The 25,861-nt window shown below is 39.9% G+C and overlaps 1 protein-coding gene across 1 annotated transcript in view; it reads right to left on the reverse strand.

Annotated features, from left to right (window-relative positions):
• The window catches only part of NBAS (NBAS subunit of NRZ tethering complex), a 217,437-nt gene that overhangs the window by 168,886 nt on the left and 22,690 nt on the right, over positions 1-25,861 (reverse strand). Inside the window, exons 10-18 of the mRNA XM_089478023.1 lie at positions 20,887-21,031; positions 17,907-17,972; positions 15,030-15,158; positions 12,156-12,219; positions 9,277-9,470; positions 7,437-7,694; positions 5,394-5,519; positions 4,357-4,508; positions 239-376 (exon numbers count right to left, since the gene is read on the reverse strand). Coding sequence (XP_089334149.1) covers positions 239-376; positions 4,357-4,508; positions 5,394-5,519; positions 7,437-7,694; positions 9,277-9,470; positions 12,156-12,219; positions 15,030-15,158; positions 17,907-17,972; positions 20,887-21,031 — 1,272 coding nt within the window. The remainder of the gene's footprint in view (positions 1-238; positions 377-4,356; positions 4,509-5,393; positions 5,520-7,436; positions 7,695-9,276; positions 9,471-12,155; positions 12,220-15,029; positions 15,159-17,906; positions 17,973-20,886; positions 21,032-25,861) is intronic.

Raw genomic sequence — 25,861 nt, forward strand, 5'->3', positions numbered from 1 at the left:
CAATTTAAATCCCAGTGGAAATGTGAAAACCTGGACCTCTTTCAAAGTGCACTACCAGTTAAAAATTTATATCCTGAATCAATTAGAAGCTAGATTATATATATATATATATATATATATATATATATAGAGAGAGAGAGAGAGAGAGAGAGACAGAGAGAGATCCTTCCCTTGGGCATTATATGTGTCTAAACCTAGCAATGTAACAGGAGGACACTGAATTTGACATTTTATTTACTTGGAAAAGTTTACTGATTGAAGAAGTTCTTGACGTTTCATGGCCTCCCGCTCCTTCCTACTCTCTGCTTCTTCCTCAGGAGTTAAAAACTCTTCATAAAGTAATTCATCAATGTCTACATCACCTGGCAAGATAAATCTAGAAAAGGAACAATAATGAACAGAGGACTGGTTATCTGGTCAAGAGCAAAGCTTTCTGCATTTTGCTTCACAACAGTAAAGACTTTCACATGATTTTTTGACCTTTTTAGAATATCTAAGTTGTTTTTCAAATTCCTGTCTTGAAATAAACAACCATTTCCATAAATTGCAACTGCGTAATGCCTCAAGCAGTGTACAAGATCTGGTACAAACATTTTTAGAACTATAAATGAGTTTACACAGAAAAATCTGAAGCAGCAACAATATGGGGGGGGGGGGGGGAAGAGAGAGAAAGAGAGAAACGGCTTAATCAAGTCACCAAAGTAATGGATACAAAAACTGCACCCCTAGCAATGTGTGCATATAGATTAGGATTGCAGGAATGAAAATTGGAGAGGGCTCCTGTACCTTTAATGGCCATGTGGAATAGAGAATTTCAGCTGGTGTTGCTTGTTAATTGGTTGTGTAACAAGAAACACTTGCTGATTTTCCCTCTTCTTCACAACCACCAAAGATACAGAAACTCACTTCCGTTTTTATTCTGGCATCCATAATTTAGATACAGATAAACGTGTTACCAGGACTGCCATCTTTACATTTATTACTCAGATAGCTCAATGGATCAAACCATTTTATTCTAATAAACTGGTTCTCTCAACTAAAAATGTTTTTTACACAGACATCAAACATCATGTGAATGGAGCAAAGAGATCTCTTTCCTTTCTTCATACTTCATTTTTGTCATCTGCTGTTATGTTGGCGTTGACCTATGGTGACTGTATGAATGAGAGACCTCCAAGACATTCTGTTATTTACAGCCATGCTAACAACTTGCAAACTCAGGACCATGATTTCATTGACTGAGTTAATCCACCTGCAGTGAGATCTTCCTCAGCCTAATATTTCCCAAGCATTATCATGTTTTCTAATGATTCATTTCTAATATGTCCAAAATACCCTTGATTTGGTCATTTTGGCTTCTAGGGAGAATTCAGGCTGGATTTGCTCTAGGACTCATTTATTAGCCTTTTTGGCAGGCCATACTATCTGTAGAACTCTCCTCCAGCACAACATTTCAAATGAATTAATTCTACTTTTTTTGGCTTTCACAACCAGACATATAAATCAGAAATACTATGATGTTGATGATTCTGACTTTAATTAGAATAAGTAGCCCATTAACATCTGCTTTGGAAAAATCTTCCAGTGATCCAAAGCAAATCTTGAGCACCATAGAAGTCTCAGTGGGGAGAAGGAATCGGTTTCTCCAGCAGTACCACTTCTCCTGATGGACAGACCCATTAAATGTAGTCTAATATTTTTAATACAAGTGCTTACAAGAACTTCAGGTGACAAGAGATTCTTTTCTAACTTAGACCCACATACATGCTTCTCTGAAAACCAAAGAAACTGTGTTTCTTGCTTCAGAAATATTGCTTTTAATCCACATACATGGAATGCTAGATTAATCAATTAAAATCTTGGTCCAGAATTTACAGGTGAAACAGATGGTCAAAAAGAGCCAACTTTCCGGAGGGTATGGCATTCAGACAGCAGTATGTCCCTGATCTGCCAGGAAGCCACACGGTCGACCACACATACAGTGAGTCCACGACATTTTCGGCAGTGCAGCATTTACACATGATGTGATCAAGAAATGCTGAATAAATGCCACCACCACAGCAAAGGAGCCCTATCCTCAGCACATAAACCTCCTTTTTGCTCTGTGGGATGGCCACGGAGGGGGCATGGCATGCAGTCACAAAGGAGTGGCCAGAAGCTGCTCCTTCGGGGCTGTTGTCATGCCCAGCCTGGAGGAGGACTCGGAGGATTCAGAGGATGAGCCAGAGCCTCTGGGACCTGAGTCTGCAGGGGTGGAGCCTGAGTCCAGTAGCTCTGCTGTGTCTGCTCCAGCAGAACATGTGGCATCTCAGGAGGCTCAGCAGAGTCTCCCTGTGGCAGAGTCTGTGGACATAGAAGAGAGTCAAGGGAGTGTGCCTACCATCAGTCAGCATTGAGCCGAAAGGGAGTACCTTCCGTAGGTCATGGAGGCTTTATCAGAAATGTGCTGGTAATCAGATGCAGCTGAACACCTGCAGCTTGCCCATATAAGCAGTTGTAGGATGTTTGTCTAGTTGCCAGTGATTATCTGACCTTCTTGGGGAAAATACTCTGTCTCCGGCTCCCATTACTCTTTAGAATGAAACCTTGCTTCTTGGAATGTTGACCCGTCTTGACTTTCTGGAACTGTTGACCTTTGGACTGCCTTATCGATCTGCCTATCTGATACCCTGGACCTCAAACTTCTAGACAAATCTCTTGGTAATATTTCTTGTGCTTCTGGATTTGGAATCAGAGACTGTCTTTTGCTTTACACTGGCTCTGCCAGCCAGGGGTTTGTTTGTTTGGGAACTGAGCTGGTCTTATCAGCCATTTGACCGCATTCGCGGACAGCCGTCTGTTTTGCCCCTGGGTCTCCTGAAGTAGGCAGCAGGCAGCAAGGCATGACATTAAAACAACATTAGGTCCATAGTCCACTCACATTTCCACTTTCTAATGCACATATCTGCTAAAGAAGTGAAACAGTTGGAAGGAAGTAATAATGTACAGTGAGGCCTCCTTATTCATGGACTTGCTATCCATAGATAGCATGGACTTGCTATCCATTTGTGGATGGCAAGTCCCATTGGCCCCAATGGCGCCATGTGCACACAACTGCGCTAGCAGGTGCGTGCACATTGCACTAACATTAGGGAGAATGGGATTTGAGATGAAGTCCAGTGGTTTTTTTGGTATCCATGGGGGGGGGGGGTCCAGAACAGATTGCCCGATGATTTTTTCCCCTTCAATCTGGTTGTATATGGTTTGTGTGTGTACATGTGCATGCACACTTATGGGAGCCAAATATGGTGCAACAATTTAAGTGTTGGACTAGGACTCTGGGGGGCAAGGACTCAAATCCCTGTTCAGCTGTGGAAACCCACTGAATGACCTTGAGAAAGTCACATTCTCGCAACTAAAGAGGAAGGTAATGAAAAACTGGTAATGAATAAATCTTACCATAAAAATCCCTACAATAGGCTAGCCACTAGTCAGAGGCAGCACATAACTGGATTAGCATATTGCTTTTCTTGTGACTGTTTTGCTTTCAAGGAAACAGCCTCTCACATTTGACAATGTAAAAAGAAGATGGAAATCATGCAGTACTCCAGATACTGATAGAATGCAAGTTCCAGCTTAGCCAAGGATGAGGAATAATGGGGGAAGGAAGCCTGATTCCCACTACAGCTTAGGTATTGTCACCCAACCTTCTGAGAAAATTGAGGACAACAGGTAACTAACAGAACAAACAAAGAGAACAAAAAAAATGACATTTTTATCATTTATATGAATGCAGACATGTTGCACAGGTGCCACAGGTAAAAGACTATGTAGCAACTGTAGCAATTTCTGACAGAAGCCAGAAGGCAAACAAGCCTAGATATGGCAGAGATATAGCTGTACTTTGGCCTTCCTGCCTGCTGGCTGATTCCTACCTTAATAAATTAGGATCAAAACCATTTTAATGCACCAAGACTATAGGTGTGTTCATACTGCAACCTGAACTGTAACGTTCCTCTCACCAATTTCGAACTTGATTTGTTATTGTACTTATCAAAACTGGCCACAGCTTGTTTCAAAGTTCTATCAGATACTGTCAAATTTCTCCAGGTTAAAAGGACACTGTTCTGATGTTCTTTACAAATCGGGAACAGTCCACCAACTTGTAAATTCACTATTTTGAAAGGTTACAAGTTTATAAAGGATCAGGATGACATTTCAACTTCATCTTCAAAAATGAATCAAGGTATACAAATACAACATGAGAAAAATGACAGCAAATCTGCTTTATAAGAATCTATTATAATTCATTGCTTATTCAAAGACGATCACTATATTTGCTTAAAAGCATAAAGAATGCAACTCGTTCCCACAAACCTGCCACCATCTTCTCCTTTCCCAATGGCTATGAGAGCTTCCAGGTCTGTCCCTTTTAGTCCATATTGCAGTAACTCTTTGGCAGCATCCACATTCTCAGGAACTCTTTCCAAGCATTCATGAAGAACCCAAGAACGCTTATTAATTTTGCTCTGTTAACCCCACCACACACAGCAAAAAAAAAGAAAAAGTGGAAATAAGCAATTCATTAGAATTGTTCATGAAGTCACACAGGAAACTGCCTTATACAAAGTCAGAAATATACAACCAAACACAAACTAGAGTGGTCAAACCATTTGTCCAGGTTGGTATCTCCTACATTAATTGGCAGAAGCTCACTAGGATCCGAAACACATTACAGAAATAATCCAGTTTGAGACTGTCCTGGCTCAATGCTTGGGAATTCTGGGAACTGTAGTTTTGTGAGACATTTAGCCTTCTCTGTCAGAGAGCTCTGGTGCCACAATAAACTACAATTCCAAGGACTTCTTAGCACTGAGGCAGGGCAATTAAAGTGGTCTCAAACTGGATTATTTCTGCAGTGCGTTTTGGACCCAGGACCCTATGCTTGCCCACTGAGCTGCAGCCATTCCCAAAATGATCACGTTTAACACTATCTTACTCTCATTCATCCCTAACTATGACTTGGAAGATCAAAGCAACTGGACTGCACATAATAAATCAACAAGTTTTCACTTAGTTCATTCTGCACTGTAGTGTGAAAGGGTCAGTCCTCCTATTCAATTTTACAAACAGGATAGAGAACAACTTGGTTTAAAAGTGCTAAAATGTCAAGGCTTGGATCCAGGCATGGATCCAAGAAAGAAAACTGAAAGGAAATTCCCTATCTCCTTGCAAGCCAAAGCTGTCCTATACCATGCCATTCAAGAGACCCCCCTGGAGGAGTGGCTTTCAAGAGAAGGATGCAAGGGACCAGTGGGGGAGAAGAGTTAAGAAGCCCCCTTGCAAAGTAGAAATTCTATTTAAATCTTGGAATCAAACCCTAAAAAAACCTGCCTTCCCACAAGAAGACGTACCAGATAATCCTGAATAGAAGCAATGCTAACAGCAGATTTTCTCCATTGCCTCTGATACACAAGGTCAGAATCAAGGTCGTATGTTTGAGCTAGTGACAATGCTTCTCCATACTCTTCATTATCAATCTAGAAACAAAGCATATAAAAATTATGCATACAAAACATACAGAAATCATCTCAACTCTGTTACAAGAGAGAATGGGTGCAATGTAAGAAATAGAAAAACTCATCTCTTTTTTTCCAGTCTCACACCACATAGGGAAAAAGTAATCTTAAATTATTATTATTATTATTTATATAGCGCTGTAGATTTGCACAGCGCTGTACATAAAACCAATAAATATAAAAGAGTAAACCTGCCTATGGCGTACAGTCTAAGAAATAATAGGATAATACATATAAAATACATAGCAATACAGTTAATGGTTCAATAAAACAGGCAACAAAAAGAACATCAAATAGCAAGTGACAATCATGCAATGCCTGGGAATGCTTCAACTCCGTTTTGAAGCTGGTTAAAGAAGTGATGGCTCTTGTTCGGGGGGGAAGAAGGTTCCAGGTGTGAGGGGCAGCGAGTAAAAAGGGGTGAATCCGAGATGGGGCAGAGGAAATCCTGGGCTGGGACAGCCAACCCTGACTACCAGAGTGGAGGGCACGAGTGGGTAGGTGAGGAGAAATAAGGTTTGATAAGTAAGGAGGGGCCAGCCCATGGAGGGCTTTAAACATCGACAGCAAAAGCTTATATTGAATGTGGAAAGGGAGGGGGGGAAGGGCATCCTGGGCTCAAACTGGTAAACCAGCCTTGGATCACTTGCTTGCAAGTCTTCAACTATGCCAGTGCGCCATTATGGTTCTATCTACAAATCTATGACAAATTGTTCATTGTTTCTTTTTTTTTCTTGCTTATATTGTTGTTGGTTTTTAATATGATAGCAAAGAAAACATTTTTGATTGCATGGCTTCAAGTTTATAATATATTGCTAATTCCTGAAAAGGGGGGGGGGGGGTTCTTTATTATCTCAGCTTTGTTTAGAGAGACTATAACAAAAGAGTGTACGTATATATTTTTTCAAACATCTAAGGGAAATAGTATTTTTACACATTGTAGGAAAAAACTTATTAAATGACCATAATGTTTACATCTGATTGTGAAGTATGTAAATGTTTTCATACAACGAGATGGGCAAAGCTCATGTTTATACCAGATTGCCTTATAAAAATGATTTGATACAATTTTTACATTCTACATGTGTTTTAAGAAATAGATGTTTTATATATTTAATTGGTTTTCTCTTTTTTGTTGTAAAGGCTCTCAAGTATGGAATTTTGAAATTCTAGAACACAATGGGCACAATAAGACACTCCAGGGATTTAGAGAATTGTTTCGCTCATTTTTATTTGCTTATCAACTATATCCCCTCTCTTTTGATTTAGGGATTCAATATATAGCTTATAAAAATGGGCAGTAGGATACATCCCAAATATGTAATAATAAGTGTACATACCACTAAATCTTACATAAATCTTACATGGCAATAGTTGCACGAACCTAAGGGAAAGATTTGTTTGTTTTGAAAACAGGGAAGCGGGGCATGAAACCCAACAGCAAAAGTTTTACATCATGGAAAGGCAACAAAACATCCATACATTTATCAGCTGGAGGAAAAAAATCATGAGAAAGAGCCCACCTATACTAGGTTTTTGTTTGGTGGGAGTATAAAAGAAAGAAAGCCTTTCCTGTCCTAAACCTGAAGATACTACTGAAGGTTCTATTGCTGTTCATGGTACATGATTTCCAGTTCCCAATTCTCTTGTAAACATGGACTGTATTGTGAACATGAATTAACACAAAATCTGTTTCCAACCACCCATACCCTGAGCAAATTTGTTTGGAAGTCCTTCTAAATCAATGCAGCCAAAATCTAAACCCTAACAGGCTTAGATATGGAAGCTGGTTAACGTAGCAAGAAAAGCGTTGGACTGTATGCAACAAATTAATACTTCTCAATAGGGAAAGAGAGGATGGACACATTTTATTCTCACCTTTCTCTGGTATAGTTCCTCAGGAGTTGTGGACCTCAGATTCACAAGACGGTAATTTTTTATAATAGTGCGTGGACGTTTCCTTGGGGGAGCAAACCTCTCCATTTCAGTCACAAAATACAGGCCTTGCTTAATATAGCCAAAATATCGAGCTTTGGCAGAGGTTTCGTCATCTGAATCAGAATCATCATCTCCTTCATCTTCATCAGCAGGTCTGCTATCCAAGCGCAATCTCTTTGGAGCCAACTTCACCTCACACTACAAGAAAACCAATTATCACCAAATAGCACAGCATATCACACTTAGGTCGGTCAGGAGTTTGTTGGACAAAAAGAGGCAATAAGCCTCCACAACTCCCAAAGCACCAGAAAAATGAATTTCCTTTCAAGCAGCCAGCAGCAGCCAGGTTATTATGCTGGGTGGACTATTAGTGCATTCCCATCCGTAGATACCTGGTACATTTATACAGACTAGAACATATTCAATATGAATTTTTTGTAAGAGGACCTTCAACGTGTGAAATTCTAAAAACTGAATCCTAGGGAGCCTAATTCACCAACAGTTTAGAAAAGCAGATGCTCAAATAAGTGCAATCAATAGATGATTATGCTGGACTCTGTAAAAGAACTCTCTAGGTTTTGTTTTGTTTTTTAACATATACAGCTATGTACATTATGCCTGGGATTATATGGAGGGAAATGACAACTTAATGGCTAACATTACTACAGTAAACATGCCTTTAAAAATAATTACTTAAAGCAGCCTTTCAGAAGAAGATGCCTCTACTCACTTCTATAAAATATCATTCCCTAAATCACCAAGTGAAGAAATGTGAATACTACAGTTTCTTGTATTTAATCCTCCTAGGTAAAAAAGAAAGTTAGATTTTCTCACTGCAATTCTACTTTAAGTTCCATAAACTTTCCCAAAGTAAAGCATCTGTCTGGGGTGTCCCCCACCTAACCCTAGTTGTGGGTGTCTTTAATTTTAAAGATCTGTCTAAAAGGCTATTAAAAGAATGGCAAAAGGAGCTCTATTACGCATCTTAAATATAAATTGAGTCTCAGTTAATCCAGTGTGGGGGACTCTTGCTTAACAAGACAACAGCTACAATATTCTGATACAGCAGGCGATAACAATGAACCACTCAACATTTGTTAGTTATATTGTGTGAAGTGTTGAGTTGAAGAAAATACCTAAATCGGTTATCCACAATCCATGAGAAGCCATCAGATTAATTGGGAGTCAGCTGTGCTCCAATACTAGAGACTATTTTTTTAATTCATTTATTCCATTTAGTCTTTCAGATTTTTAAATAACAATACATATAGCCTAGCCATCAGGTGGGATCAGGAACTTTCACTTCCATGTTTGCATTATTTCATTTGATCCAAGACTGGCAAACTGCCGTTAGTCTAAACTGTGGTTTGTTTGTTTTTTTAAAAAGCCAACATCAAGCCAAAGGTTCTGAAACATACTTGTTTTAAAAAAGTTAATTAACTAGAACCACATTTTAGTATTCAGATGTAGCATTACTCTGAAGCAAAAGCTTCTGATCTTCTGCTGTCAGCTGTATCAGAAATGGGGAAAACACTGGCTTACTGAAGCTTGTTTCTGCCATGATAAACCACAATTTGTCAGAACATCTGAACTGGGCCACTGCTGAATGACATTTCGTTCCTTTTTTTTATCCTGAGAAATAAAGTCTGTTTGAAATGTTATTATTATTTTGCTTTTTTTTTTTTTTTACAAGCAATAGAAGGTTAAATGTTGCAGCATTAGATAGTCAACATTTCTCACAAATATAAGGCATTTCCTAGGTTTTGCACATACTTATTACCTCCAAACTCAGAAACCCTCCATCATGTGCAGACGTAACCTGAGGGGAACTTTCAAACCATTCACAGGATTTCCCTAAGAGGTTTTTCAAGGTCTTCACTGATGACACTGTCAAAGCACCAGAACAGCGAGCCAGGATGATAGCATTCTCTGCCCACCAATTTACATCTATCAGTGGGTAAAGAGATTCCTTGTCTAAAATGGGAGAGACGAAAAGGGATAAGGATTTCAAGTATTAGAAAAAGAAGTTGTACAACTTTCAATTACTCAATAAGAAATCATTTAGAAGGCTACCTTTATGCAATGCTGATATATTGTTAAGGTCTCACTTGACTACGTTTTAATAGTATTATTTTACGGTTATCTCTGGATTAACTAAAGCAGAACTGAATAATTAATTATTCTGACAGACCTTTTATGTTATATTTTTTTTTAAATAAAGTAGATTAGACATACCTAATCACACAACTGAGGATGAAATTTTAAAAATTTATAGGCATGATTGTTGCTTATGCCTTCTGTGAGACTTTCCCTCTGGCAAATGGTCAGAACATTATTTATGGCATCCAGATGGTTATCATCAACACTAACCAACTGAGAAATGAGTTGTGATCTCAGGGGAGAAATATCTACAAGTCTTCTCCCCAGAGAAAGTGTGGTCTCACCCTCCATATTAGTCATTCTAATAGCAAGTCAGGCAAGTGAGTAGCTACCAGCCATGAAGCAGAATGGAACACCCAATGGAGGAACCTGAGAGCTTACCAAATGTTGTAGGCGTCGGAGTCCATTCACATTGTACTTGGGCAGGAAGTCTACATAGGCATGAACAACTTTGTGTCCCCCAGATGTTTTGGTCTGCAATGCATTTGCAGTGTTGAATGGGACTGATGAGAGTTTTAATCCAACACATCTAAAGGGCACCACATTGGAGAAGATTGGTCTAAGTGGTTCCCAAACTTTGGTCCTCCAGATGCTTTGGACTTCAACATCCAGAATTCCTGACTGTTGATCAAACAGACTGGGACTTCTGGGAATTGAAGTCAAAAACACCTGGAGGACCAAAGTTTGGGAATCAGTGGCGGGATACAGACGGGCAAAAAGGGGTGTATTCATGACGTCATGAAGGTAGAACCTTCAGACGGGCCTTACCTGAATGCTGCCATGAACACGCCCCCCGCACGCCCCAAGCGGGAAGAAGCGGCATTAAAAAGGTGCTGCTTTTCTCTGCTTCTTTTCCGTTTGATGCGCAGCTGCGCAGCTCCGTCTGTAAGCTGCTGCACCGGTACGTCAGAATTGCTACGCCACTAATTTAAGTTGCCCATTTAAAAGCTCCGTATCTGCTGCGTCGCATAATGAGTCGGGGTCCTGGAACATGCGCAGTTTGCAGTCAGGCTTTAATTGCAGCGTCAGCTGCCATGCAGGTGTGGAAGCTGCAGCACAGCTGCAGCGCATTTTAAGACTCGTAACCCTAACCCTAATCCTAACCCTAACCCTAGAGCAACATGTATGTATGCGCTGCTTGGAAAGTTTGGACTTTAAAGTGAACCCCTACACACATCCCTGTGCCATTTTCACCTAACAATAAAAAACGCTAAAACTGTAAATATTTACATATATACAAGGGAGGTGATGGGGGATGGCAGGGGGACAGCGGTGGCAGCGGAGACAGCTGTAGCTGTGCATTGCAGATTCAGCAAGAGCACGGGGACCAAAGGAGAGGAGGCATCTATGATGCTGGTGACACTGGCAAAGTGCAAGCGGGCAAGGATGCCAACACCAGCTGATCACCAGCTGGCAGGAAACCACCATTGTTTTTGGGCAGAGCGGGGGAAAAAGTTTTAAAGGGGCTTGGGCACTTTAAATGTGCCCATAGGCTTTCTGCCGCCGCTGCTTAGCGCTGCAGCTGCGCAGCTGCGCATCCGCCAGCCGGCAAAGGAAAAAAAAAGCCCCGTTTTTGGCCGCCCGTGAGGAAGCTGCCTCTCTCTTTGCAGCGTCCTCCGAGGCGGCGGTTTGGAAACTGCGGGTCAGAAACGGCCCCAGGTGAGGCATCTTCACTACCCCCCATGTGGAAGCCCCATCACCTGAGCCACGCCCCCGGGGCGGGCGGTCTGGAGGCTCCGTATTCAGCAGAATACACCTCCAAGACGTCTTCCCCTGCCCGTTTGTATCCCGCCAGTATAATGCTTCTGTGGCAAACTGTTCAGTGCTATATAAGGGAACACTCGAATGAATAGGCAGGAAATAAAGACAATACTTTACAGCAGGTCCCATGTGTTCCAAAAGCAAGCTACTTTCACAGGGAGTTTGTGTAAAGTCATATAAAGCTATCATGTCTCAATTTTGCTTTAAAAATGACATGAAATGCACATAGGAGCATAGGAATCTGTCTTATATGGAATCAGACAATGGCCCATGTACACCAGTATTTCCAACTCTTGACCAGCCTTCATTCACCAGGTTTTTAGGTAGGATTCTTTGTAGCTCTACATGGAGTTTTCATCAAAGTATTTGCCAGGCTGACCACACTTAACTTCTGAAGTCAGATAAGACAGGATATATTTTGAGTGATATAGTGGTATATGATGGGATTGCCACTTAAATGACACACTGCTCAAATGCAGGAAGAGCATGTCCCCATTTTAAGCAATACTCAACACTATAAAATGATGTGTTATAGCCTAACCATGTGCCAACAATCCCAAAATGGACTTTTCCAGCAACTATGACATGTGACATTTTAATATTATAGCTTGTATTTTTTAACACATTAACAGAAGGAAATGAGTTAACAAAAAAACCCTGTTCTCAATCACTCTCTCTCTCTCTCTCTCTCTCACACACACACACACACATGCACAGTAAGTAGACCATTACACAAACCTCTAATTTTCTTCCGTTTTTCAAGAGACAGCCTCCATTCTGGCTTGATTTCATCATAACCTGGCTATGAAAAACAAACACACCATGCATTTCTAATCACGTACCCAGGACATCTCTCTCTTCAAATGCAATATAAATTCTTTCTAACATTATACCATGCTGCTCTTGAGTGTGATGAAGTGAACAATCACAAAAGCAACTTGTGACAGGATGAGATGAAAAAGCCTGTTCCCCAGCTGTGTTTGGACACAGCAAGCCAGTTTGCTGTAATCAACCCTAGGCAGGGGAGATGATGGTGAGTTTTAACTGGAAGGCAAGCTCGTGAACATTTAACGGGGTGACAAATCTCTCCCACCATTTTACAAGGTTTCCATACATTGTATATAACATCAAAAAGGTACTACAGAAGCACACCAAAAGGAGTGGAAAGGAGAAGGGGCTGTATAGCACAGAACAGACTTATCAACAATACTGTTGCAATGAGGGGAAGCTACATTTATACTGTATATACTGTTACAAAACACAACAGTTTGTAGGCATAATAATAAAAGCTCACCCAATGACAAGCAAATTGTCATGGAGGTGATTCAAGTATAATATAGTAGAGTCTCGATTATCCAACATTCCAGATTATCCAACGTCGCTGCTCAGTGATTTCTTTACATTTTCAGAGGACTGAACTGTTTATACAGTACATATTGTACATCACAATGTTGATCAGTGATTTCTTTAAATTTTTAGAGGACTCTTTATACATTACAATGTTATTCCTATAACGTTACTGCAATGTTACTTTTACTGTTACTGCAATAAAACTTCAATACGTTTGCAATTCATAGTGATTTCAAGGCTCTTCTTGGACCCTCCGGATTATCCAATATTTTCGGCTATCCAACTATCAGCCCACCTGTTTATGTCGGATAATCGAGACTCTACTGTATATGAATTGGATCCAATTTTTGGAAAGATAAAACACAGGAGGGTTTTTTTTTTCCAGTCAGCAGGTGTGGATAGCCCAAACTATTTGCTCTTAAGTTCTGTTTCAAACAATGTAAAAGACTGTTCCCAAAATGATAAATACATTTAAAAGGAAGTAGGCTATGTAATTCTCAGATTTTGATTGCAATTTCAATCAAGGGTTACAGCCATTGCTAGACATGTCTTTTTGTTCTGTGAGGGCTTTGTTTCACCTCATTCTTCATTCACTGCATAAGAATGATGCATCTAATGAGTTTCTACTTCCAAAATGCATTCAACTGTCAATGAGTTCTTGCATGATTAGGGATTCATTTCTAAGCCTCAGACTACAAAGAGTACAGAAGGCAAGATTAGTATGACAAGACAAATATTAGCGACACAAAACTTACAAAAAAATAAAATAAAAACCTACCCACACCTACAACAAAAAGAAACTTGTTACTGTGGTATGGCAGGAAGTGTTTCTTCCAAGCAGTATGTGCGTGTGTATTGTTAATGAGTATGAGAAATCCCAGTTTCAGTGGAGTGGTGAATCAACTCCATGTTTTTGGCCACAATGCAAAGGAGGTATCCGAGGTCCTGAACCCCTCTGAATTTGGTTTCCATTTTTCCTTTAAAAACATCTCTTCAAACTTAAAAATGAATGTAGAGTGCAGCTGCAGCTAAAATGGATTGTAAACTGATAGGTTTAATCAAATCCATCTCTTTGTGTATTATGCCTGATTCAGAGATGTAACCTTGCACCGAAGGAGTGTGAAGTACCAGACATGAACAAAAATATGTTCTCTTTGAAATCTGATTCACATAAGAATACTTACCATATGATGAGCATCTCTTTTCCCTCCACAATAAATGCTGGGGTGTTTGGGGATGTATGACCTACTGTATTTCAAGTTATTTGAACAGAGGTTTAGTATTCCTTCTCCAAAGTGCTTGGGACCAGAAGTGGTTTCAGATTTCAATTTTTTTTTCAGATTTTGGAATATGTGCATATTCATAATTAGATACCCTGGAGATAGGACTAGGTCTAAACATGAAATTCGTTTAAGTTTCATATGCTGCTCATACACATAACCTGAAGGTATTTTTATGTAAAACATTTTAAATACTTTTGTGCATGAAACAGCTTTTGAGCATGTTGAACTACTGGAAACAAAGGTGTCACTATCTCAGCCACCCTAGACCATTTTAGATTTTGGAATAGTTTGCATTTCAGATAAGGGGTGCTCAACTTGTACTGTCCAATTTTACTGTGGCATAAGATCTACCTGACTGTGGGTAGGTAGATGGATGAGCTTGGCTTGCATTTTGTGGTGACTGTAAATCAGAGATGAACAGCTATTTGTCCTCCTAGAGTCTATTGGATTCCAACTCCTATCAGTCCTCACCAACAGGACTGGTAAGGAATGATAACACTGAGGTCTAGCAACATCTGGAGGATGTCAGGCTGCCCTCTCCTGCTTTAATGCAGCACACCGCTCTGATATAAATATTTTTAACTGCAGCTTTCAAATGCAGATACCTGAAGACATCAAACAATTACAGGACAATCACGTGTATAAGGAAAAATTAATTAATACATCACAAGAGAATTTCAGAAGTAATCCTCTATATGCATGCCTGCCAGTAAATCCATTCCCAAGTTGACATGTAGCATTGTACTAGCAATTAACTGATTAAATCTGCATAAAATTAAGACGTTCTCATGGGTTCCCCCCCCCAAAAAAAAAAAAAAGGTATACCTACTTCTCAGTGATCTAGTAATGTACTCTAACAGGCATACCTCTTTTGTGGTTATTGCATTTTGGAAAGTTTCTACCTCACTCCCAGAGACAGGCAATCCCATACAAGAATCTTGTCATTCAAGATATTTAAAGACTATTATTAGCCAGATACCTGTTCACTTTGTTCCCATTCTCCTTGTTGTCTGAGAGAAGGAATTCCCCAGATGGTCAGTTTTCCAGAGAAATGAATTGCTGCTAGCCGAGTACCATCTGGAGAAAGGCTCATCTTGAAGACACCATCCTACCAATATTTCAATTAGTGATCAAACAAGAACAAAAACAAAAGTTCAGAAGGAGTATTAACCTCATTAGTCCTAAATCGCTGTCAATGCATTTTTCCATTTCTTGGTTTCCCTTCACAAGTCTTTCTCATGTCATAAACATCTGAGATGATCCTTCCCACTTTAAAATTAAATTAATACTAATATTAGTAATATCAACAGCTCCCAAGATTAACTGGGCAATCCTATGTGTGTCTACTCAGATGTCAGACTCATTATGTTCAGTGAGTAAGTATGCATGAGATTTTACCCTTAGAAATGTGAACTATGATTTTATCATTGCAAATTCAAAGAAATTCACTAAACATAACCAACTCTATGACTCTCAAAAATATTCACAATTATTCCTAGTTTTTTTTATTATTATTATTTCTCTATTGGGGAAGAGTGCCTAAAAGATACTGGCCCAATTGCTGGAGGAAATTATGAAAGAATTATAAGAAGAATGGCTAACCTCAGAAATCCATGCACTGCAGGAGAGGGCTTTCCAAATGCAAGCACTCCTGCAGTATTATTTTTAATACTGGTTTCTAAGGAAGACCATGAATAATGTTATTGCAGTCAAGCAATATTGTTCGCATGACACAGATGTTCCAACCAATTTCGGATAATCAAGGTTCTGTAAATTACCAGTGTCAAGCACTACTGCCCTGAATTCTCCATAAATTTCAGGAAACTGGAGAATGGAGACATGTCTCCTCACAGTGGGCACGTTTGGACACAACAACAAGTCATTATTTCCTTACTGAAAGCTCAAAAAGCCCAGACCTCATGACATCTGACCCTAACAGTGTGTCAGGTTTGTCTCTCTATAGAAAACTAGAGAAATAAATTAAGAACAAATTGCGTGTTACTTCTCATAATGGGTGATGCATTATAAGGAACCAACCACACTATGTTAAAGATTGCTGAAAATGCAACTTTTCCAGACAAGTCCTGTGGTATATTTTAAGATTGTCTGGAGGAAACAGATCACAAAGCAGCACACTGCTTCTAAACTATGGCTTCTTCAAAGTCAGGTAATCATCTAGAATAGAATAGAATTAAAGGTATTCTCCTCTGATAAGGTTGTCATGTCATGTCCCACTGTAAGGGGCAACATTGTCAAAGACTACTTTGTGGGTCATATGGCCAGCATGGCTGCACAGAACACAGTTTACCTTCCCACCAAAGTGGTGCCTATTTATCTACTTGCTTTTACATGCTTTCGAACTGCTAGGTGGGCAGAAGCTGGGACCAGTGATGGGAGCTCACCCCATCACACAGCACTTGGGTCTTGAACTGCCAACCTGCTGATCTTGCAATCAAAAGAGTCAGCATCTTAACCACTTGAGCCACCTGATCCCTACAAAGAATAGGACTGGATAAACAAAAGGATTTCATTTTATTTTATTTATATTCTACTTTTTTAAAAAGTGTGAAATCATTTTAAAATATGACTCTAAAACCAAAAATACACTCACCCCAATAAAAATAACTCCTTGCAACTGGTTAATCATTAAATGTCTGTCTGAATAGGTGGGTCGTTGCCTGCCTGCCTGCTTGCTTGCTAGTAAAAAGGGCCCAGCCTAGCCACCTATGGAAGGGATAAGGCATAAGCCCTGAGAAGGCTCTCTCATATGTCCTCACCAGACGAGGCTATGATAGCGATGTGACCAAAAGAAAGTCCTCTGCCCAAAGATGTTAAAACACTGACAAGTTCATATAAGGGAGGAAGTATCTTTCAAATAGCCTGGACCTAAGCCTTTAAGAGATTAGAGTTGTTTACGGAGATACAATCTATATGCTAAGGATGATAACAAAAATTCCATGATCTGTCTGGGAAATATAAAGTAAGCTCATTTATCTCATCAGAATTCACATTGGCTTTACCATAAAAGACCATTTCATTTTACTGCAAGAACTGGGTAGATAAAATATTGGGAACAAACAATGCCTATAAAAGATTTTCTTCCCAACGTTTCGCCAGTATCTGTGGCTGGCATCTTCAGAGAATGCTTGCCTGGAAGAAGTGAAGCCTTCGACTTCAAAATGCCTATAAATAAGTAACAGAATGTATGTGTGTGTACATATACATGTGTCTGTGCATATGCAAGTATTTGTGCTTCCAAGCTCTCACTTTTGTCAGGAGATGTGGTCATTTACTACAGGGTCATTAGGTGGAAACGGCGACAAGCAAATATGCTGCAAATATGCTATCCTGAATATGATACACTGCAGACAACTTAGGAAATACCAGGTAGTTCTATGCTGCCAACTTCATTATATATATAGAAGCTGTCAGGCAAAATCATTGAAAACTTTGGAGCAGGTTTTATTATGCTGACAATATTCAGCTCTATTCTGGGTGTCTGACAGCTAGAAAATAGGCTGGATGAGGGTTAAATGAATCCATACAAGACAGAAATGACTGTGGTCGGGGATATTTCAGTTCCAAAGATCCCAGTAATGATGAAATCCACCCCCTTGTAGTTGAGTAGGAATATAACCTAAGGGCACATGCCTTGTTGTGTAACTTTTAGTAGACATCAAAACCAATGATGCATCATTCCACGGTTGAGTGGCTCCCCAAGAGATATGGGAGCCTGGTAATCATCCTTGTTTTCAAAATTACAAGTAGAGGCTACTGTAAGATATTTTGTGCAGAGACTGCTCTTGACATATGTTGCCTGAAAGAAAAGCAATGACATACACACACCCTCCATTACCTGTTCTCTTCCTTGCCTGCCGTAAAATTTGAGATTCATAATCTTGAACAACGACCTTCTCTTAGCCTGTTGAGAGAACAAAACAACCTCAAAAATTCACTTGTAATATGTTTTGTTTTCATTCTAAGAAGCCAAAACAAATCATAGCAATGGCAAATAAAATAGCACAGCTTCTCATTTAAAAAGTGTGAAGACTTCAAGTCTTTTCTAAACTATATATGCTAGAAAATGTTCAGGGTTCTTGGTAATGTTTCTGATTCTACTTCCAGATGCAGCTTTCAACTAGCATAATATCATGCACAGGAGGATACAGTTAGGATACTCGTCTACTTTTCCCACTGATTTTTCTCACATCTTCCTCAATGCAGAAAATCCATAACAAGAAGAAAGAAGATATACAGAATGCTTTTTGATCTTTAGCACCAGGAAGAATACAAAATGCAAAAAATGTGTGGCCCTTCCAAATACATTCTAGACTTAACACAATAACTAGAACAAAAATAGATGGACTTCTCCATTTCTGTGCTCTTTCAGAGCTAAGGAAAGAAGGTAAGTGCTCCAGGAAACTAATGGAGAAGCAAGTACATTTCTATACCGCTTATCAGTACTCTTAAGCACTTCCTAAGTGGTTTACAAAGTGTAAACTAATTGCCCTCAATAGGCTGGGTACTCATTTTAATGGCCTCTGAAGGATGCCAGGCTGAGTCAACCCTGAGCCCCGGCTGGTACTGAACTCACAATCTTGTGTTTTGTGAGTGAGTAGCTGCAGTACAGGCATTTAACCACTGTGCCACCAGTTTCCACAAGAAACTCATGTTGTTGATTTGACATATAAAATACTTCCGGCCTTCTAGGTCCAGATTGCCTGGGTGACTGTCATAAACTCAAAGGCCCCAAACACACGAGCCAAATAAGGCAGATTCTGACCACTTTGGGGCCGTGATGTTTATATGATGCATGCTCCCAAAGTGGCTGGAAGCTGCGTGGAGGCCATGCCAAGCCGGGGAAAGCCAGCACTTTCAGGTGCAGGGTGCTTGGGGCTAGCTGTGCAGTTGCTGCGGTCCTGACTCAATTTTAAATGACTGTTAAATGCCCTTCATTGCTGTCTGCTTTGGGCCAAAGACTTCCATTCAATTCTTCCATATCTATGTCAAATAATAATAATAATAATAATAATAATAAGTTTTATTTATAAACCGCTATTCCGTGTTGATCATAGCGGTGTACAGGTAAAAATTGCAATATCAAATACAAAATATAGGATAAAAATTGCAATACATAAATAAAACTTCAATAAAAACATTTCAAAATACAGATTAAAACCATACATCAAATCCAGGCCAGCTAAATGTGCTCGATAATGCTGTACATACAGGGGGGAGTCATATATCATTAAGGACCATCGGGGAAGGCTTGCCGAAACAGGAAGGTCTTAAGTCTCTTTTTAAAGAGATCCAGGGAGGTGACGGAGCGGAGTTCCTCAGGAAGGGTGTTCCAGATCCCAGGGGCCGAGGTGGAAAAGGCCCTTTGTGAGGTTGATACATATCTCGTTATTGGGATCCTCAACAGATTCTTCCCAGACGACCTGAGTGTGCGGGGCGGACTATATGGGGAGAGGCGGTCCTCCAAGTACCCTGGGCCCAAGCCATTTAGGGCTTTATAGGTTATAACCAACACCTTGTATTGTGCCCGGAAGTGAACAGGCAGCCAATGGAGATCATGCAGAATTGGTGTTATATGGCCGGCCCTGGAAAATCCAGTGACCAACCTAGCTGCCATATTCTGCACTAGCTGAAGCTTCTGGGTTTGGTACAAGGGTTGCCCCATGTAGAGCGCATTACAGAAACCCAACCGAGAGGTTACCAGAGCATGTACCACTGTTTCAAGGTCCTCCTGGCCTAGGTAGGGTCGCAGCTGGTGTATCAGCCGAAGCTGGTAACAGGTGCTTCTGACCGTCGCATCCACCTGAGAAGTCAGCTGGAGCGACAAGTCCAAAAGCACCCCCAGACTGAGAACTGAGTCCTTCAGGGGGAGTGTGACCCCATTCAGGACAGGTGGACAAATTTCACCACCCGGACCGGGCGAGCCTATCACTAGTACTTCCGTTTTCTCTGGATTCAGGCTGAGTATGTTTTCCCTCATCCAGCCCATTATCAACTCCAAGCAGGCATTTAGAGGAGAGATGCCATCCATAGTCACTGCATCAGTCGGAGACACAGAGAAGCATATTTAGGTGTCATCAGCATACTGATAACACCGCGCCTCGTGTCTCCTGATGATCTCTCTCCAGACTGCACACACACCTATGAAGAAGATTACCATTTTCACTAACCAATTAGCTTCTCTTGCCCTAAGGGAGGAGCATGTAATGTGCAGCCCATGGGCTATATGCAACTCATGGATGATGTGAAACCACTCTACCATCAAGTCCTTTACATGTCCCCTGAAGATCCTAGATTCTCGTGCAAAATTTTAATATGATTTTTCAGGAAAAACAAAAATGTTAAAAGGTGCCTCAAAACTGTAGGTGGGGTGACAATACTGGTGGTCAAATGTCACAACACCCTTCTAGTACATGTAAAGACAGACTGTTCACATGTCATTCACACAGACTGTGCATCTGCCAATTGCACAACCAGTGTGTGTGTGTGTGTGTGTGTGTGTGTGTGTGTGTGCGTGTGTATGACATCTAGAAGATCTGCCTTCATGTTTATAAACAGCAAGAACAGAGGAAGTAAAGACATATAAGATGGACAGGTAGAATATGTTAACAATCGCAACCTTTTTAGTATTCAATTGGATATGTATAAATAATTGCCAGTTATAGCCTTCCAGCAGAAACATATGGAATACAATGGACACAACTCATTGGACAAAGGAAATAAACATCAACTCTACAGCATAGAACTGCTTTTTTAGAACAGATGTTCACACTTAAATTATCCTATAAACTATCGAAATATACTCAAACGATACTTACAGTCCCAATATCGTCTTCATAACTTGTAATTTGCTTGTAATAGGGTGATCCTGAAAGAACCCTCCACGCTGATAAACCACAACTACTTGCTTTAGATGGGCCGCCACCATCATCATCTGTTTCACATCCACCTACAATCAAAAGTCTGTCCCAAAAGGATAACACAAGTTTGACTTTGATTGTCTCCAGTTCTCATCGCTTTGTAACGATGAACAGTTGTCATTTTAAAACCATCACAACACTTCCCCATCAGTGGCAATTTGATAACTACTGAATTATTTATATCACACTTAAGAGTTCAATCATTTGGGCTTCACAATTTCACATTTCCTATTTCAAACAGTTATTCAGAGAAAAGGGAAGAAATAATGAAGTTTTATTTTATTTTTTATGTTTAAGTATCAAAGGCTGCAATCCTAGCAGTCTGCTATTCAAAGTAATTGCCTGTTATGATGTTTGTTAGTTTTCACAGAACTCATCTTCAATTAAAAAGGATGTGTGGTACAGAAGTATGGCATTTTTTTTTTTACCCAAGCTAGACCATGACAGAAAATTCTGCATTATTCATCTTTTTTTTCCGGTTGGCAATATATCGCCATCTAGTGTTTAAACTACATAGGAAGGATTTGTGGAGTATGTAGCTATAGATCTGTGGAGTATGCAGCTATAATGACTAAAGAACAACATTAAGCAGCAACTCCCAACCCTTTGAATCCAACAAACGCACAGCATCATGTTTTGCTTTAACAAGTCAAGTTACCACATAAACACAAACCAAATTCTTCTGCAAAACACTATAACAATACAGAAGTCACTTTACAACAGTCATTTCTTCAGAGTGTTCTGTTTACTGGATGATCTAGAAGAGCAATAAAGGGTAGCAAGCCAATCTTGGGATGCAAAGTTGCAATCTATGGACACATACATGGAAGCAAATCTCACTGACTTCTGAGTAAATCTTTATCAGATTTCAGTATTAACGTGTCACACGAAGTCTATTACAATTTGGTTCGGTTTGGTTTGAAGATTTCTGTCCATCAAAATTACTTAGACATTTGAAAATGCAAAATGGTAGAAACAAAGGTGAAAGTAAACTCTCACTCTCACAAGCTTTTGGAATTTATACAGATACTTTATACTCCCATAAAGCCCAGCTATCATGGCCAATGGTGAAGAATTAGGAAGTTGTGAAATAGAGGACTTCAGGTTACCTAAGTTAAAGGATTTGGTGGGGATTTTTTCTTTTTGTGCAGGGAGAAATATTTACATTTCTCTGAAATATTCTGAGGGATCACAAAAAGAATGAATTGTGAAGAAATCTATCGAAAACCAATTAAACCAGTTGATGAATTAGTTTGTGCTAATCTGTTTTAAGAAATCTTAAAGGAAAGTAATCTCATATATGGGTACCATCAGGTGGAGTTGCAAAGATGCACAGACCAAGGACCAGCACATGTACTAAAATTAAAGCTTATATATGCATTATGTATACCATGATTGGGGAGGGGGGAGAGAAAAGCATTATATAGCTGGTAATAACCTATTCCCACACTCATTCATATTTCATCAGTAATACAAAGTAACAGTCATAACAGGTTGGCAAAAACAATAGGATAATGTTAATAGTAAAAAAAAGAAAAAGAAAAAGTCTCTAAATGAAAACTGGTAGTGAAAGTAATAAAGAAAAATGGCTACAGTGTAATCTGAAGACTCATTTCTTACCTTTACAGTGGGCCCACTGTATCAGCAGACTAGCAACCCACAGATTCAATCACCCACAGATTGCCATGCCCCATATAATTCAATTGTGGCATCTGCATGAGGATGCGCAGACACAGACATGCACATGTCACCTCTCATTTGATAACATAGGTTGTGATTGTCCGTGTTTGTATCCATCCATGGCAGGGTGGAAGCAAACCTCCACTTATGGGAAGGGCCCACCGTATATGCTTAATCTAATGTTTCTTACAATGTACAGCACATTGTAACTGAGCAACAATCTAGAATTTATTTATATTTACTTGTATCCCATGATGTTTTCAGTTATAATTTCAGACACAGGATGAAATTCTGTGAAAATTTCACAGAAAACCAGTGAAAAGGAGGCAATTATCCTTTTGTCCATCCTGAAAATCTCTTCTGGTAAGTTTGGAGGAGCCTCCAGAACAATATGGGAGACATAGGAGGAGAATGCAAATAAAAAAAGATGAAAACACGCCTCCCACATTCCCAGCAAGAGTACTCACTGGATCATTTGGAAACAATTTGAGGACCACAATTTTTAAAAGCTTTTCTATTTAAACCTTTGGAAGAAGCAGTCCCCCTTTTTCTACTTAAGAATGATCCCTGCCAGCTCTGTGGAACTGCAGCAAATTGCTTCTGTATTACTTGAAAAGGCAGACTGTTAATGGTCAACTGTGATCATGCCAATAAGAGGAGAAAATCCAACAGTCAGTCAATGTACTCCCAATTGTAATAATGTTGGCAGAGAAATTCCTGACACAAAATACTGCCATGCCAAATCATCACCCTTAGAAATGCTTTCCTTTTGGACTATCTATCACTCATCTCAGTTCTCAAACTGTGAGGCATGGCCATACGGTGCAGGAGCATACTGGGAGAAAGGGACAAAGTCCCTGCACACTTAAACAGAATGCATGGACCACATTTGAATCTCATCAGAACAATAGCAAACAGCCTTGCAGCATTTTAAAGACAAAAATATTTGGTACTATTTCAGATGCCAAAAATGTCTGTAACTTTTGCTACGATGAACTTCCCCTATGGAAATATTGGCGCAAAGAGTATTTCAGAATAATCTGACTGAAGGCCAACCAGCTTCAAACCCTAGGCAAGCTGTTTGGGACTCCAAACAGTTTCTCAAGGTAAGCTAATATTGAAGAGAAACTTAAGATCCGTATTGGTTCATGTGACAACAATAAATGTGGCAACACACACACACACACACACACACACACATATCCATATACAGAACTCTTACAAATATCTTTCTTTTTATTATCATTTTTTTTACAATTAATATATTTCTAAATGATATTCCAATGAGCCCTCCATATCCATGGATCCCTTATCCATGGATTCCCTCATCCACAGTTTGAAAATGTTTTAAAATATATGTAAATTCCTAAAAGCAAACCAAGATTTTGCCATTTTATACAATGGGCACCATTTTACTATGCCACTGTGTATAATTCTGCTCCGTTTCCATTTCTGCATTCCTATCCTCTATGATTAACAAGAAGTACTGGATTGGTGTGTGATCAATTTCCTTCTGGACTCCAACATAGAATATTTCAGTTTCTTCTTCTTCTGCTGCTTCTGTAGTTGAGCACTGACTTGGACCAATGTCATGATTCAGTCAGACTTTGCATTATATCCTTTGACTGCTTTTCTATATCTCTCCTCACTATAAATGCCATCCCATTTCTTATTAGATTTTCATTTCCTGAGTAAAACACTATGGGCCTAAACAGATGGCCCTAAAGGGGTAGTGTCACGCTGCCCCTTTGACCGCCAAATCAGGGCTGAAGTAACTGCCAACTGCAGCCCTGATCCAGCATTTTTTGAGCCAAAAGGAAGCAGCAAAACGGTGCTTCTTTTTGGCCTGAAAAAGGGGCGCCCTGGTCACTGCGGCCTCACTTTTTGGTGCTCCATTTGGCATGTGGCATGTAGCTGCTGCACCACCTGAACACCGCAATACTGCCCACCATCTGGCTGGGGGGCAGAATCGGGGCGTGTGGCATGCAGCCACCACACTCCCACTCCACCCTGATGCCAGCACTTTTGGCTGGTCTGTTTAGCCTCTATGCAATTATCTGACTCAAAATATCCCATTCCTGTCCACTTAATTTCACTCACCAGAAGTATTGCAATGTTTATATGTACCATTTCTTGTTTTACTATGTCTAGGTTCCCCTGATTCTTGTTGCTTATATTCCATTTTCCTATGTGTTGTGCAGCTTTTGATATTGCTTTGGCCTCTGAGCATGTCAACAGCTAAACATGTTTTCGGCTTGATTCCTGATGTGTCATTAGCCACAGCGCTACTCATAGATGTCCTCTGCTGTACCCCAGTAATAAATAATAATTTAATTAATTTGGTTTATTTATATACCGCTATTCCAAAGATCATAGCGGTGAACAGCAAGTAAGCTAATTAGCAAGTAAGCTAATTTGCCCCCAACAGTCTGGGTACTCATTTTAGCGACCTCGGAAGGATGCAAGCCTGAGTCGAGCTTGGGCCCTTTGCTGGTCTTGAACTCGCAACCTTGTGGTTTCGAGTGAATGGCTGCAGTACAGGCATTTAACCACTGCGCCACCAGGGCTCCCAGTACCTCATTGAGAGCCATCCAACCTGGAAGTTTCATCTTCTGGCACTAACTCTTGTTTCATTTTGGAATGTCTCATCATAGGTTTTTCATGGTAAAAAAATCAAACCTTCAAACTGAGATTTACCATGTGTTCCCCACCCCTGTGATCTGAAATATTATGATGGAAGTAGCTTGGAGATAGCAAAAGCTATACTGGCTGAGAAGAAATTTCTTCAGGCAAGTAGAATCTCCATCATTCACCTCAGGTTAGGTGGCTTCAGAAGGGAATCTGAGATGCTATCTTCCTATTCTCTTCTAGGTTGGAGAGCTCAGGTGGATAGAGGATGTTTGAGAAGAAGCCCAGGTTTAAAGACATTACAGAAGCTCAGAACGGTGGGGTATACCCCAGCCTCATTTATAATGTAAACATGTTCTCTCAAGATAGGTGACAGCAAGAATAAAGCTGCCATAACAAGTTAGACAAAAATAATTTTCACCAAACTAAAGAAGACATACAGTATGTATCATTGCAGCATACACTTGAATTCTGAACACTTCACAGAGCAGACAAAATACAGGACACAGCTGATGAAGCTATATTAAGATGATGAGACATAGAGAAATTAAAAGATCAAAGCTTC

This window comes from Sceloporus occidentalis, unplaced genomic scaffold, assembly GCF_023333645.1.
Source record: "Sceloporus occidentalis isolate IW3139 unplaced genomic scaffold, rSceOcc1.0.p SCAF_12, whole genome shotgun sequence".
Taxonomy (NCBI): domain Eukaryota; kingdom Metazoa; phylum Chordata; class Lepidosauria; order Squamata; family Phrynosomatidae; genus Sceloporus; species Sceloporus occidentalis.